Source organism: Cynoglossus semilaevis, chromosome 15, assembly GCF_000523025.1.
Source record: "Cynoglossus semilaevis isolate Cse_v1.0 chromosome 15, Cse_v1.0, whole genome shotgun sequence".
NCBI classification, from domain to species: Eukaryota; Metazoa; Chordata; class Actinopteri; order Pleuronectiformes; family Cynoglossidae; genus Cynoglossus; species Cynoglossus semilaevis.
Genome location: NC_024321.1, coordinates 17,977,903 through 17,989,773, shown reverse-complemented (window position 1 = coordinate 17,989,773; position 11,871 = coordinate 17,977,903). Strand labels below are relative to the sequence as shown.

Below are 11,871 nucleotides of genomic sequence, written 5' to 3'. Positions count from 1 at the left end.
GCGAGTGTGTTTATGGTGTGTGTGTGTGAGAGAGACAGAGAGAGAGAAGGAAAATAAGACGGGCAGCAGATGTCGTAACAAAAAAGAGAGAGAAAAAAACCACAAAAAAAAAAAACAAACCCTGAGCCGGGCAGGAGGCTCGGAGGCAGAGGAAGTGAAGCCAAGGCCTGGAGGAGACGTGTGCTTATTTACATATGCAGATTCTGGTCGCCCCAGATCCCAACCCTCATCAAGAGAAACCAATTAAAACTCTCTTCATTTAATGTTTACCTTAATTAATCGCAACAATTAATGACTTCCCCAAGTCCTATTGTGGCTTTTTCAATTAAAAGCTGTCTGTTACAAAGGTGGCAATCACATCCAATAAATTATACCCACCGTCCTCCGGTGGCGCCGAGCCAGTCCGTCCAACAGGACAGACCAGAGACCAAGGAACCGTTACTTTAGAACCGTTCTCTGTGGTAAAGTTCTTTACTTTTCTAAACTTTCTGCTCATTGTTTTTTTTTTTTTCCCTCTTCCAGTCCCTGTGGCCACGCCTGCTCACTGGTCCCCGCCCCCTAGGTTTCCCTCCACTGTGATTACTTAACCTTCCTCACCTGAGTCTAGCTCCGCCCCCGTCACTATATAAGCTGCTCTCTGCTGCAGCTGCAGTTTGTTTCTGACCTGTGAGAGTGAACCAGTGATCTCTGACTTCTCCTGAAACTTTCTCCTCTGAGAAAAGGTCTGTTTGGTTTTTTTTTTTGTACCTATATATTTTTTTTTGCCTGTGTTTGACAGAAAAACTGGCAAAAACTAACAAAGTATAAAACTGAATTTGAATGAAATATTAGGGATGTCTGATATGAACTTTTTGCCGATTTTGTCCAGCCTTCATCAGTATCAACCAATACTGATGAAGTTTGGTAATATTTATTAATCTGTCCCCTGATTATTAAAATAGATTAATATAATGAGCTGCAATGCTGCCACCTACTTTCATATACAGACATTTTTCCCCCAAAACTATTTTATTATTTGGTGAAACCCAGACATTGGATTATCGGGTTTTTTTATTATCAGAAGAAAAATCAATAACGATTCTGACACGTATTGCATAATTATGCTAATATCGGTCGGACGATATTATCAGACATCACTGTTGAATATGTTGATGTGTGACGTTGAAGATGTGTTTACTGTTTCACTTTAAAAAGGACTGTGTTGAAACGTTAACTTAACAAAAAGAGAAAAAAAAAAAACTGACAGAAGTTTAAGTGCGTGAGTAGGTGTCTGGACGTCAGAGCGGAGCTGGTAGTGGTCAGCGGATTGTTGGGCGCGACCCAGCGGACCATTAGCTGTCTGTAGCTGCCAGAGCTGAGAGCTGATAATGACAGGTGGTGTGTGCCCCCCGGAGGCCTGACAGGCTCAGGGCAGCGTGCCATTTAACTACAGCCTTTACTCCTGGCACCACGGCCGTGACGGCAGCCTTTAGCACTGGCACCAATAAAAGCCGTGGCAGGAAAGTCGCTGGCATCGCCGCGAACGCTGGGACGGCGGCGCGGCCGTTACCACCAGCAGTTAAAGTGAAACGGCGCTGGTCGTTAATTGCCCCACGATCCAGAACACTGTCATTACTATTGTTGGAATCTCGTTGGCAAACGCTTCTAGTTCTGATTATGGGAATAATAATAATGAACGTGCGGTTCGGCTATTCACACCAAGTGTTTTTGGTTTTTTTTGTTTTTGCGCTGCAGAATTTCTCTCTGTGACAGATTAGTTTGAAGGAAAAAAAAATTTTTTCCACTTGTTTACTGTTATAGTTCTGTTCCTCATCATTGTTCAATTAGACTTTTTTTTTTTTTTTCCATTCATGGACACCAGAATCCTTGATTATGTGTTCATGAGGACACCTGAGGTGAACGCAGCCGTCGCCATGACAACCATTTCCTTGTCATTCCAGCTACGTACATTATGGATGTCTGTCCTGCAGTCAAACATACATTTCTGTTTCACTTCTCTGTTCACTCTCTCTCACACACACAGACAAAGCTTTTGTCTTTTGCCCCCCCCCCCCCCCCCCCCCCATTGCTGCCTCTTCACCTGAGTGCAGCACTCTGATTTTCACTAATCTCTCGCCCCACTCTCGGGGCTATTGTTCATCTTTTTGCTGTGGGTTTATTCATGTGACACACACCGTTTTCTGCTCTTATTATAAAAGTCCGACAGAGGCGGGAGCTGTTACACCTTCTCACCCTGTAGTTCGGCTGTTTATGTAAAAAAAAAAAAAAAAAAGTTTCCACTGTGGTGAAGGTGGAGGAGAACGTTGGTGCTTGTTAGGATCAGGACCAGAGGAGTGTGGAAACATCACAGGAGTGGAGGTAAACACGCGGCCCGGCGCTGACCGTGGGCAGCACAGATGAAAGCTATGGCTGATGTTCTGATTTGATGACTGTTACCATGGCAGCGAGATGTGAACGGATGATGGGGATGAGCGTTTTCAAAGAAACAGACCTGGGAATATCAGTCTCGTTGCGTGTCTCCCTCCCTCCCTCTCCCTCACTGTCTTGTTTTCCGTCTTTGCTTTAAGCACACAGATTTAAACACAACACATCCCTTTACCCCCATCATCTGGCAGCACAGACAGTAGGTCTTCTCTTGGATCAGTGAGCCGTAAAGGTCCATCATTAGGACAACGGGGTGGGGTCCAACCGTCTGACAGCCTGTCAAGAACAGAAGGCTGCATGGCTAACTATGTGATGAGACGCTATTACAGCAGCAGCAACACACACACAGACACACACACACACACAGACACACATACACACAGACAACAACAATAAAGCACCTGGTGGATTCACGGCAGCCCGTCAGACGCTGGACGGCTGAATGGGTCTTTCGATAAAAACTGTTTCTGGGTCCAGCGGATGTGTTTATAGCGTTTCCTCTGGCCAGGCGCGGCACCGGGGTTAAGTTGATCATCTCTCACTCTGGTAAAATAGCCAGGGGAGTCCGTGTACCACTAGATCAACTCTACAACTTAAAGACCCTAAACGTTACAGCTCAGATGATCGATATAGCACTGAGCAATGTTCTTTACGAGCTAATAGACAAATCCATTCCTGAAAAAGCCCCTGGGCTTTGAGGAGGCGAGCAGGGAGTTGGAGTACATGGCCGTTTGCCTCGGTTGCCACTTAGGCCGCAGTTTGCACACATCCAAATAACAAACTCGGCTTCGGCGGAGACACAAACATGAGGCTGGCGCGGGGCTGCGTGTCCGCGTGTGTCGAGCCGCCGCTGTTCGACACATCTGCAGACGACGCCGTCTCCCCGGGGCTTTGTTGATTTCTGATTCCAAATGAAGGTTGTCACGGCACCGGAGTTCCCTGAAGGGGGATTTGCGTCTTCCAGCATCGGGAGGGAAAAACATTTAAAAACCGTGTTGTTCTCTGTGGTTAAATGTTTTCATCTGACACCTGTGGATCTGTGAGCTCACGTGAAACGTTTGTCACCGTCTAATTAGAAACCCAGGGCAAATCAGAGAAATCCTCAAAAACAAACAAACTCTGTTTTCTTTCTTTCTTTATCTTTTTTTTTACCACGTTGACATACCCCTCCGCCCCCGTGTGGCCCCAGGCCGGTGACTGGGGGTTGAAATCCTCAGTAAAACTACAGTAAAAGCTGAAACCTCAGCACGACTTTCTGCTGAGAACTCTGTTTGTGTTTCTCTGTTTGTCTTTATGAGCCGCTCCGACTTCCCTGCGTCTCCTTTTTGTCTCTTCTCTTCGCTGCGTTCGTGCTCATTAAACCGCCGGGTCAGTTTTGTTTTTGTTTTTTTTTCCCTCCATTCTTCAACCTTTTGTCTCCGTGCCCCCGCTAACCTTCCGCAACACTTAGTTGAACACAGCTTGGCCAAACTTGACTGCAAAAGTTTGGCACATGGTAATAAAAATAATGGAGCGTGTTTATAAAGGATACGCGGCGGCCCCTCTCTGACATTGTGCAGTCCCCCAGGCCCTCCGACAACCTACTTTATAGCCAGCAGATTACGTTTATGTTTAAGGTAACATTCATGCTTGTCTTATTCGGAGGTAAGGGCAACAGCTTCGTGGTGTAAAAATATTTGAAATGACTTTTGAAGGTCTAACGGTGGCGATCTATTTTGGTGTAATATGGCTCATTTAGTGTCGGTTGATACGAAGCTGCAGAAAATCCACCGCTAACTCTGACGCCGCTCACGGAGAACAACATTTGTTCTGGTTCTGTTCGGTTGTTTGAGCTCAGTTGTTTCTAGGAGCGATGCCTTTGGTGCAGTTCCCAATGTGGTCGAACACCGATGCACAATATGAACGGGTCCCAAACCCTGGTCCCCAGACCAGGTACCAGTCCGTGGGTCATTTGGTACACGTTTTATTTTGAAAATTCATTCTGAGCCTCAGTGATATCCTGGGTTCGATTCCCAGAGGAACCACATACTTGGCGCCTCCAAGAGGCAGACTGTTGCAGCAGATCGGCCGTGTTTCCCAAGTGTGGAATAAATGAAGTTCAAATTATTATTATATCAATATCCGTCGCTTCACAGACGTATAAACAGGACGGAGGAGAGTCGGGTGTGACCGCCATTCATCTCTAAAAAGGTTGGGGCGTGTTCACGAGTCGGTTTTCAATCTTTTTCCGATCAAAGACCCCAACCTGACGTAGCGCCCCCCATGATATATTTACTATAAAAGTCTCTTTATACGAAGGGGTTTCTGTTCTTTTGTCCGATATTTCCATCTTGCTGATATCCAATTTGTCGATATTTTTGAAACACTTAATTTCCGAATCCGATATCGACCGATATTTGCAGCCGTTTGCCCCCAAAACTGAGGTAAACGTCTCTGGACCTCACTAGCGATTCAAGCAAATTTGGTCAAATGCAAGCATTGCGTAATCTGGTTTTTATTATCGGAGGAGAAACCGATAACGATTCTTACAGATGTGACATAAATATGCTAATATCTGTCGGACGATATGATCGGACATCCCTGATATTAAGCTGTTCTTATGAAGTCTATGAACCAGAAATATCACCGCTCTCCCGCAGCGTCACTGCTGACCTTCGTTGACTGTGATGTTTTGCGGTAGCGCGGCGACGACAGCTGCCGTTATCTGGTCCCGACGCGAGGGTTCGACTCCGGCGCTAAACCCTGTTTGTCAGTGATACTACTTTGATGCGGCTCGATTGTTAACACGGGGGCTTTAAATGTTGGAGGCCATTTGAAAGCCAATTTTCTCAATCCCATTATCATCAGTACTCGGCAGAATCACAACACTTCAACCTTTGTAGTGTATTCATTTAGCATTGTCTTCAGACCTTGAAAGGAGTCGTCTCTTCCTTTTGTCTTTTCTAATTTATCGACATCCTGCGGCCAATCAGATTCAAGTGCTTACCCAGGCTGTGGTAATTACACAGACATTTGCATTTTAACACTAGATGTTATCTCATGTAATGAGAGTGCGAGCCATTGGTTGGACCGCCTTTGTAGGACGCCCGTCTCATCAGTGGATGTTTAAAAAGTGCTGCAGTGTAAAGCCAGCAGGCGGCTACACGCCAACGTGTCAATCTGAGAAGCACGGGGGAGGAGGAGGGGGAGGGAAGATAAGCTAAAAAGACAGACAATAGGCTGGAGTAAATCTGCATCTGACTAAACTAATGAAAAAGTGGCTAATTAATTAGCATTTCATTATAGCACAGCGTTGTTACCCAGATAATACAGCTAATGTCGGGGGGGTTTTTTTTAGTATTGCACACTGCAGTAATTCCAGAGGCAAACATGAATTCTATCAGCTGTCCATCTCCCCCCTCACTCCCCCCCCCACATCTCTCCCCCGTCTCTCTCCCTCCTCTTAGAACTTAACTCTCTGCTTCCATCTTTCAATCGTTTTGAATAATTAAAAATTAAACTAATTCACTCTGTGCCAAGAGTTGGAGAAGAACAAAGTCTGGTTGGTTTTTGGCCTGGTGTTACTGGTCCAGTTGGCTAGCCTTCAGTTTGATTAGCGCTACAACATTTTTATGAAATAAAATGAAACTGAAACTTTATGGTAGCAGTGAAAAATCTTTCCTCATTCAAATATTAAAGGTTTTTATTTGGAATTTAAAAAAAAAACGACAGCAGGAGTCGATGAGACGTGTTGTCGAGAAACAGTTTTGAGTCTGGTCTGAGGGACCAGCAGAGACGTCACATGGTTTGGTTCACTTTCAAACTGCACTTTTAAAAGTGGATCAACGTCACATGGTTTCAACGGCCGCTTGTTTGGGAAAACCTGGTTCATGGATGGACCAGGATCACTGGTCCAAATGGTCCAAATCACTTTTCTTCTTTGGTTCACTTTTTGGTCTGTTTACATTTTCCACTGTGAACCAACTGGACCATGGTACACTTGGTGTAGACAAACCAAGTCCCGTGGTTTCAGGTGGACCAGAGTTCTCTTCTTTGGTCTACACCAGAGTTCTGTTGACTTTACGCACCAGCCCAGACTACAGGAAGTGGACCATCTAAGTGGACCAACTCTGGTCCGTTTTCTGAACAGCTCTAGTGTCGCTGCTCTCCTGCGTGAATCAGGACGCGGGTTCAAACGCTGCCCACGAGCCTCACATCACAGTGGGACATGTGACCCTCAGCAGCCTATCACGCCGTGACATCACACATGAAAAAGACATCAGTGAGAACATGCATTCAAACGCCAGTTCAATCTGATGGCCCCTATTTTTACTAAACACACACACTCCCTCACACACACACAGACGGAGTGACTAAATTAACTTGTCAGCTTCAATCAGACCAGGAACAAAAGGGTTCCTGCCAGCTTCAAACCCACATCATTAATGGCTTTGGGAGGAGGCGGCTCTGAAGACAAAGGGACTGCAAGGTCGGCCCGACTTAAAATGCACTTTTCATTTTGGCAGAGACGCCGGCTTTTTGATTCTGGCCTCTCTCTCTCTCTCTCTCTCTCTCTCTCTCTCTCTCTCTCTCTCTCTCTCTCGCCGGTATCTTCTTACGAGTGGCTCTAACTTTCATTATCGCCAGGGAACACGGGGCATGTGGGACTTGTTGTGGCGATGTGAGAGATATGTGACATTCATAATGTATTTTCTATTAGAGGATGTCATGCATGGACACACCTGGCTGTGTGTCGGAGCAAAACGGACAGGGAGAGGATGAAGAAGGGTCAAAGAAGAAGAGGAGGGAAAAGTTAGAGAGAGAGAGAGAGGAAAAAAAAAATCAATTTCTGAAGACCCGCAGAGCCACGGTGCAGGAAGGAGAACGTTCTCTAGGTTCCTCAGGGAACCGTATACGATCCACACGTGAAGCTGAACTCTGTGAACACACACGCACACACACACACACACACACACGAAACCCTCGGCCCATATGTGGACCATCCTCATTTGCGTCTCTTTTTCCGTTGCCCAGCTGCTCCCACATCTCTGCTGCTCTCATTTTGACCCGGGATAAAAATGGCGCCCCTTATCTTTAACGGTAATAACGCCGGTCCATATGTGGACTGTCACCACAGATTGATTACCGTGTGATCCTGTGATTCTCTCTCTCTCTCTCTCTCACACTCGTCTCTTCCAGTGTGTGATTTTTGAACTGACTCCATGTCCAATCTGGCTGTCATTAAACAGAACCCCTGGGTGCCCCCCCCCATCCTCCCTCACCCCCACTCCCCCACCTCCCCCGTGACAGGCTGGTCCCAAATCCCCCTTTTTTTTTTAATCCAGACTTTTTCCTTTTAAGTCGTCGTCGTCTTCGTCTTCTTCTCTCTAACACTTAACACTCGCTCTGGATCAGCTTCTCCTTCACCTGTTTTACCCTGGACTCCTCATCACCCCCCCCCAACTCCCCTCCTCATTTTAATTATACCATTACATTAGCATTTCTATTCGCTCATTAGCATTTCGGCGCTTCCTGTCTCTTATTATTCTCATTTCTAATTCTCTTTTCTGCCCTGACTCTTCCTCTTCCTCTCCCTCTCTTTCTTTCTTTCTTTTCCTCCGCCACTGAATATATTCCACCCTGTTTTGTGATATATCAACAGACACTGCCCTTGGGATGGGTGTGTGGAGGGGGGGGGGGGATGAGGGGGGGGGTGAGGGGGGGGGGGGGGGCTCTGTCTTTGTGTGCACCTCCAACTCTAACTCTCCATTTGCGGCCAGGCCCAGCAGCAGCAGCAGACACTTCTCTGGCAGCGTCCCAGAATCTTCTGGAGTCGGCCTCACCTCACATCTTCAGCCCTGCCTCCTCCTCCTCCCAGGCTGTAGTTCTCCCTCAGAGGCAGTTGCCCCGGGGCAGTCAGTCAGATACTGTACACGTCCAACTCCTTCAGACCTTTCACCAAAAGTCTTCATCTCTTGATGGATATTCAATCCCCTCGCCCAGTCATGTGCCGAGGATGTTCCTCACCCACTTTCTCCCCCGCTTCATCCTCCCTCAACCCCAGTTTCACCTCCCGTATCTGTTCACCGGGGCGGCGGCGGCACATTCTCTGAGCTCAGGTACATTAAAAGCCATTAAAGATAAGTTTAAGCTTCATCTGTGGTTGAAGAGGAGCGGCTTTTAATCACATAATTGCCAAAGAATGGATTTAAAGCCTGGAGAATAAAATTATAATTTAGATTTCCTTTTTTCTCCGCTTGACTCAATCGCAACAACTTCTCTTTTATGACACCATGATGTAAAAAAAAAAAAAAAAAAAACCATGAACGCTGCAGAAACTCCACCAGTTTCCACTGCAGTAAAATCCACCCTCCTGCAGGTCTGTTCACACGTGACACTCAATCATCACACAGAGGAAACTGAAACCATCTGGACTCACCGTTGTCAGGCTCGGATTTCCGGTCGTGCTCGGTGTCGGTCAGAGACAGGGCGGAGTTGGCCCGGCTGGTGAGGCAGGAGCTCTGCTCCGACTTCAGGCCTCGCATCCACATGTGCTGCAGGCCGTGAGCGGGCGAGGGGTCGACCTCCGGCTCGGTGTCCACGTCGGAGCCCACGCCCAGCGAGTAGGTGCGGCTGTGGACGTGAGAGACGGGTCCAGAGCGAAGCACCTCCTCCTCCTCCTCCTGCCGCTGCTGCTGGTTCTGCTGCGGGTGGATGTGGAAGTCTGGACTTCTCATCTGCCCCGATTTGCAGAAGTCTAAATCTAAAGAAAAAAAACAACAACAACAACAACAGGCAGATTGGGATGGGGAGGACATGGAATTGTAAATATTTTATTTGCTCCAGCAGCTCAGGACTGAGATTTAAAAACCCAAGCTGAATACATTTGAAAAAATATTTTTTAACTGTTTTCCCCCAAAATACCAGGCATGACTTGGTCTCTATAACCGTCTGCTGCTCAGGTATCGTCCGTCTGTTTTCTGGCTTCCTGGTGTGTACGATGGAGCTGCAGATGTGTATTGAACAGCTTCTCAAACAAAGCCCTGATCTCGTCTATATTCTCCTTGATGGGGAGGAGGAGGTGAGGGGGGGGGGGGGCAAAGATCAGATAAAGATCAAACCTTATTAATATTGACTGGAACTGAGTGAAAAATTGAGCCTGATGTGCTTTCATGTCTTGGATCCAAGTGTGAGTCCGAGCATCAACCTGTTATCTGAGAACCTCAGATCTACTGCCTCCGTCTTCTGGTTTCACTTCAATTCAATTCTATTCAATTGACTTCTATAATTTTTTTTTTTTTTTTTTTTTACTCTTCAACCCAAGACGGTTAAGTGAATTTTTGGACTCTCTGTTTGGACGGTTGGAGCAGAAGTGGTGGAAATGATGTAATATTAGGGATGTCCGTTAATATCGGCCGACCCGATGTTAGCCTAGCCGATATTATGTAATATCTGTAAGAATAGTTAGCGTTTTTTCCTCCGATAATGAAAACTCCGATAACACAATGCCAGGGTTTGGCCAAATGATGTGTGCCCTAAAACTAATTTTGGGGAAAAACCGCTGTATGTCAAAGTGAAAGCCACTAGATGGCAGCATTCCAGCTCATTTTTATTAATCTATTTAAATAATCAGGGGATTGTACAGAAAAATAGTATTTTTATTTGGAGGGGTGTGTGAAAAAACGTCTGTCCCCTAGGGGGAGCATGGCAGAAAATAATTGAGAAACACTGCTTTAACCCATCACCTTAGTGAGCGGCGTCACTTCACTATATCCCGCTATATCGGTATTGGTTGATCGGAATCGGAAGTGTTGGGACATCCGACATCCCTATGTAATACCTGCCAAAAACTCCAGATAATCCTAATCTGTTCAGACTCCACCAACGTCCGAGATGGGGGTTAAAAAAAAAGGTTAAAAAAAAAAAAGGCTTCTGCTGCTTCTGCCCACTAGGTGGTGTGAATATTTGTGTTAGGTCAGGTCCTCTCGACATGAACCACAGAGTTTCAATAGGGGACAGGACTCTGCTGACCACTCCATTGACCAGCGCCGTGTCCTGCTGGGTCTTTTTGATGGGGTCAAGACCGACTGCGGTTCACACACCCTTCTGCTGGAATCAAACCTGCGGCGGATTGGTCGCCGGGACACACTTATGTTTCGCTGAAATTGGCTGAAAAAAAAAAGTCATTTCCACTGAGCGAGTGGAGAGTCGTCGTCTCAACGATCTGTTTCCTCGAGAAAATTCTAAACACAAGGAAATACGACTTTAGCAAATGACTGATGAGGACGGTTTTTTTTTTTGTTTTTTCATTGAAAAAACATCAATTTCCTGCCATTACGGTCGGCTGCTCCTGACTCAACCGTGCAAGAGACAAATAGCAATTTTGTATATTTTGACACTAGTTTAACCCGAAGTACTTGTCACCAGCCACCGCTTGTCAAAACCCTGTGGGTTATAATTTCACTGTATGCAGACCTGGATGTAATGGAAGATAAACACAACTAAATTGCGTTTACCCAAGGGTGTAATTACCACTGGTGGGCATGAATACGACTCCCTCTCTGCCAACATTAAGACAGAGCCGGGAACTGTAGCTGTACGTCAAACTGTTTGTAATAATTCAGTTTAAATTGTCTGGAAACATCTGCGGCTACAGGACGATACTCACAAACAGCCCTCGGGAGTACTGGTACTGCAGTATCTCATCGGCCCAAGAACAGAAACGTGTATTTGGTGGAGTACAAATCAGTAGGTCCACGACCCCAAAATGACAAATACCTTCATTATTGTGGTTAACTGTGTAACCTTTGACCCCACCCAGGGCCACACTGCAGTTCCTGTTCTGGCCACCGTTCGAAATTTGTTCTTTTCCCCAAGAATTATCACGGTAACATGTGGTTTGGTCAAAAACTACAGTACCTACATTATGCAGTACAGTCCTCAGTACTCAGTACTACAGACATCCACCCTGTGGATATCAGCTTGTACGTAACGTTTGCAGTACTTCAGCGGGAAAAAAGTCCTACGTACAAGAAACAGACTTTTAAATTCTGAGAGACAGAGATTTGGAAGATTTATAAGAAAAAGAAGTTTTTTGGGGGGGATTTCTGAAGACTTTCAACTTTACACCAGATTTTTTTTTTTCAAGATCGCAGACAGAGAACTTCAAGCGCTTTTGTTACATTTTTTTTTTTTTGTATCTCCGAAGCTTTTGATCAAAACACGACTTTGCTCATTTCAGCTCACGAGCGTTTAATTAGCTGATTAACTTTCGCTCCTGGAGATTATATATAAATTTTAGCCCTGGATGAACTTCAGAGACAAACACCAAAATCAAAATTATTAATTAGTTCGACTTCATGTCCATTTATTAACTTTCTGTCTTTTTACCAACGCTAACGACCAGAGGAGGAGAACTAAGTGGACGGAGAAAAATGTGAAATATTCCGGTAAATAAACAAGTGGAAG

General features: G+C 45.8%; 1 protein-coding gene across 1 annotated transcript in view; it reads right to left on the bottom strand.

Moving 5' to 3' along the window:
• The window catches only part of LOC107988068 (teneurin-1-like), a 58,385-nt gene that overhangs the window by 25,574 nt on the left and 20,940 nt on the right, over window positions 1-11,871 (bottom strand). The window contains exon 3 of the mRNA XM_017039289.2: window positions 8,843-9,166. Coding sequence (XP_016894778.1) covers window positions 8,843-9,166 — 324 coding nt within the window. The remainder of the gene's footprint in view (window positions 1-8,842; window positions 9,167-11,871) is intronic.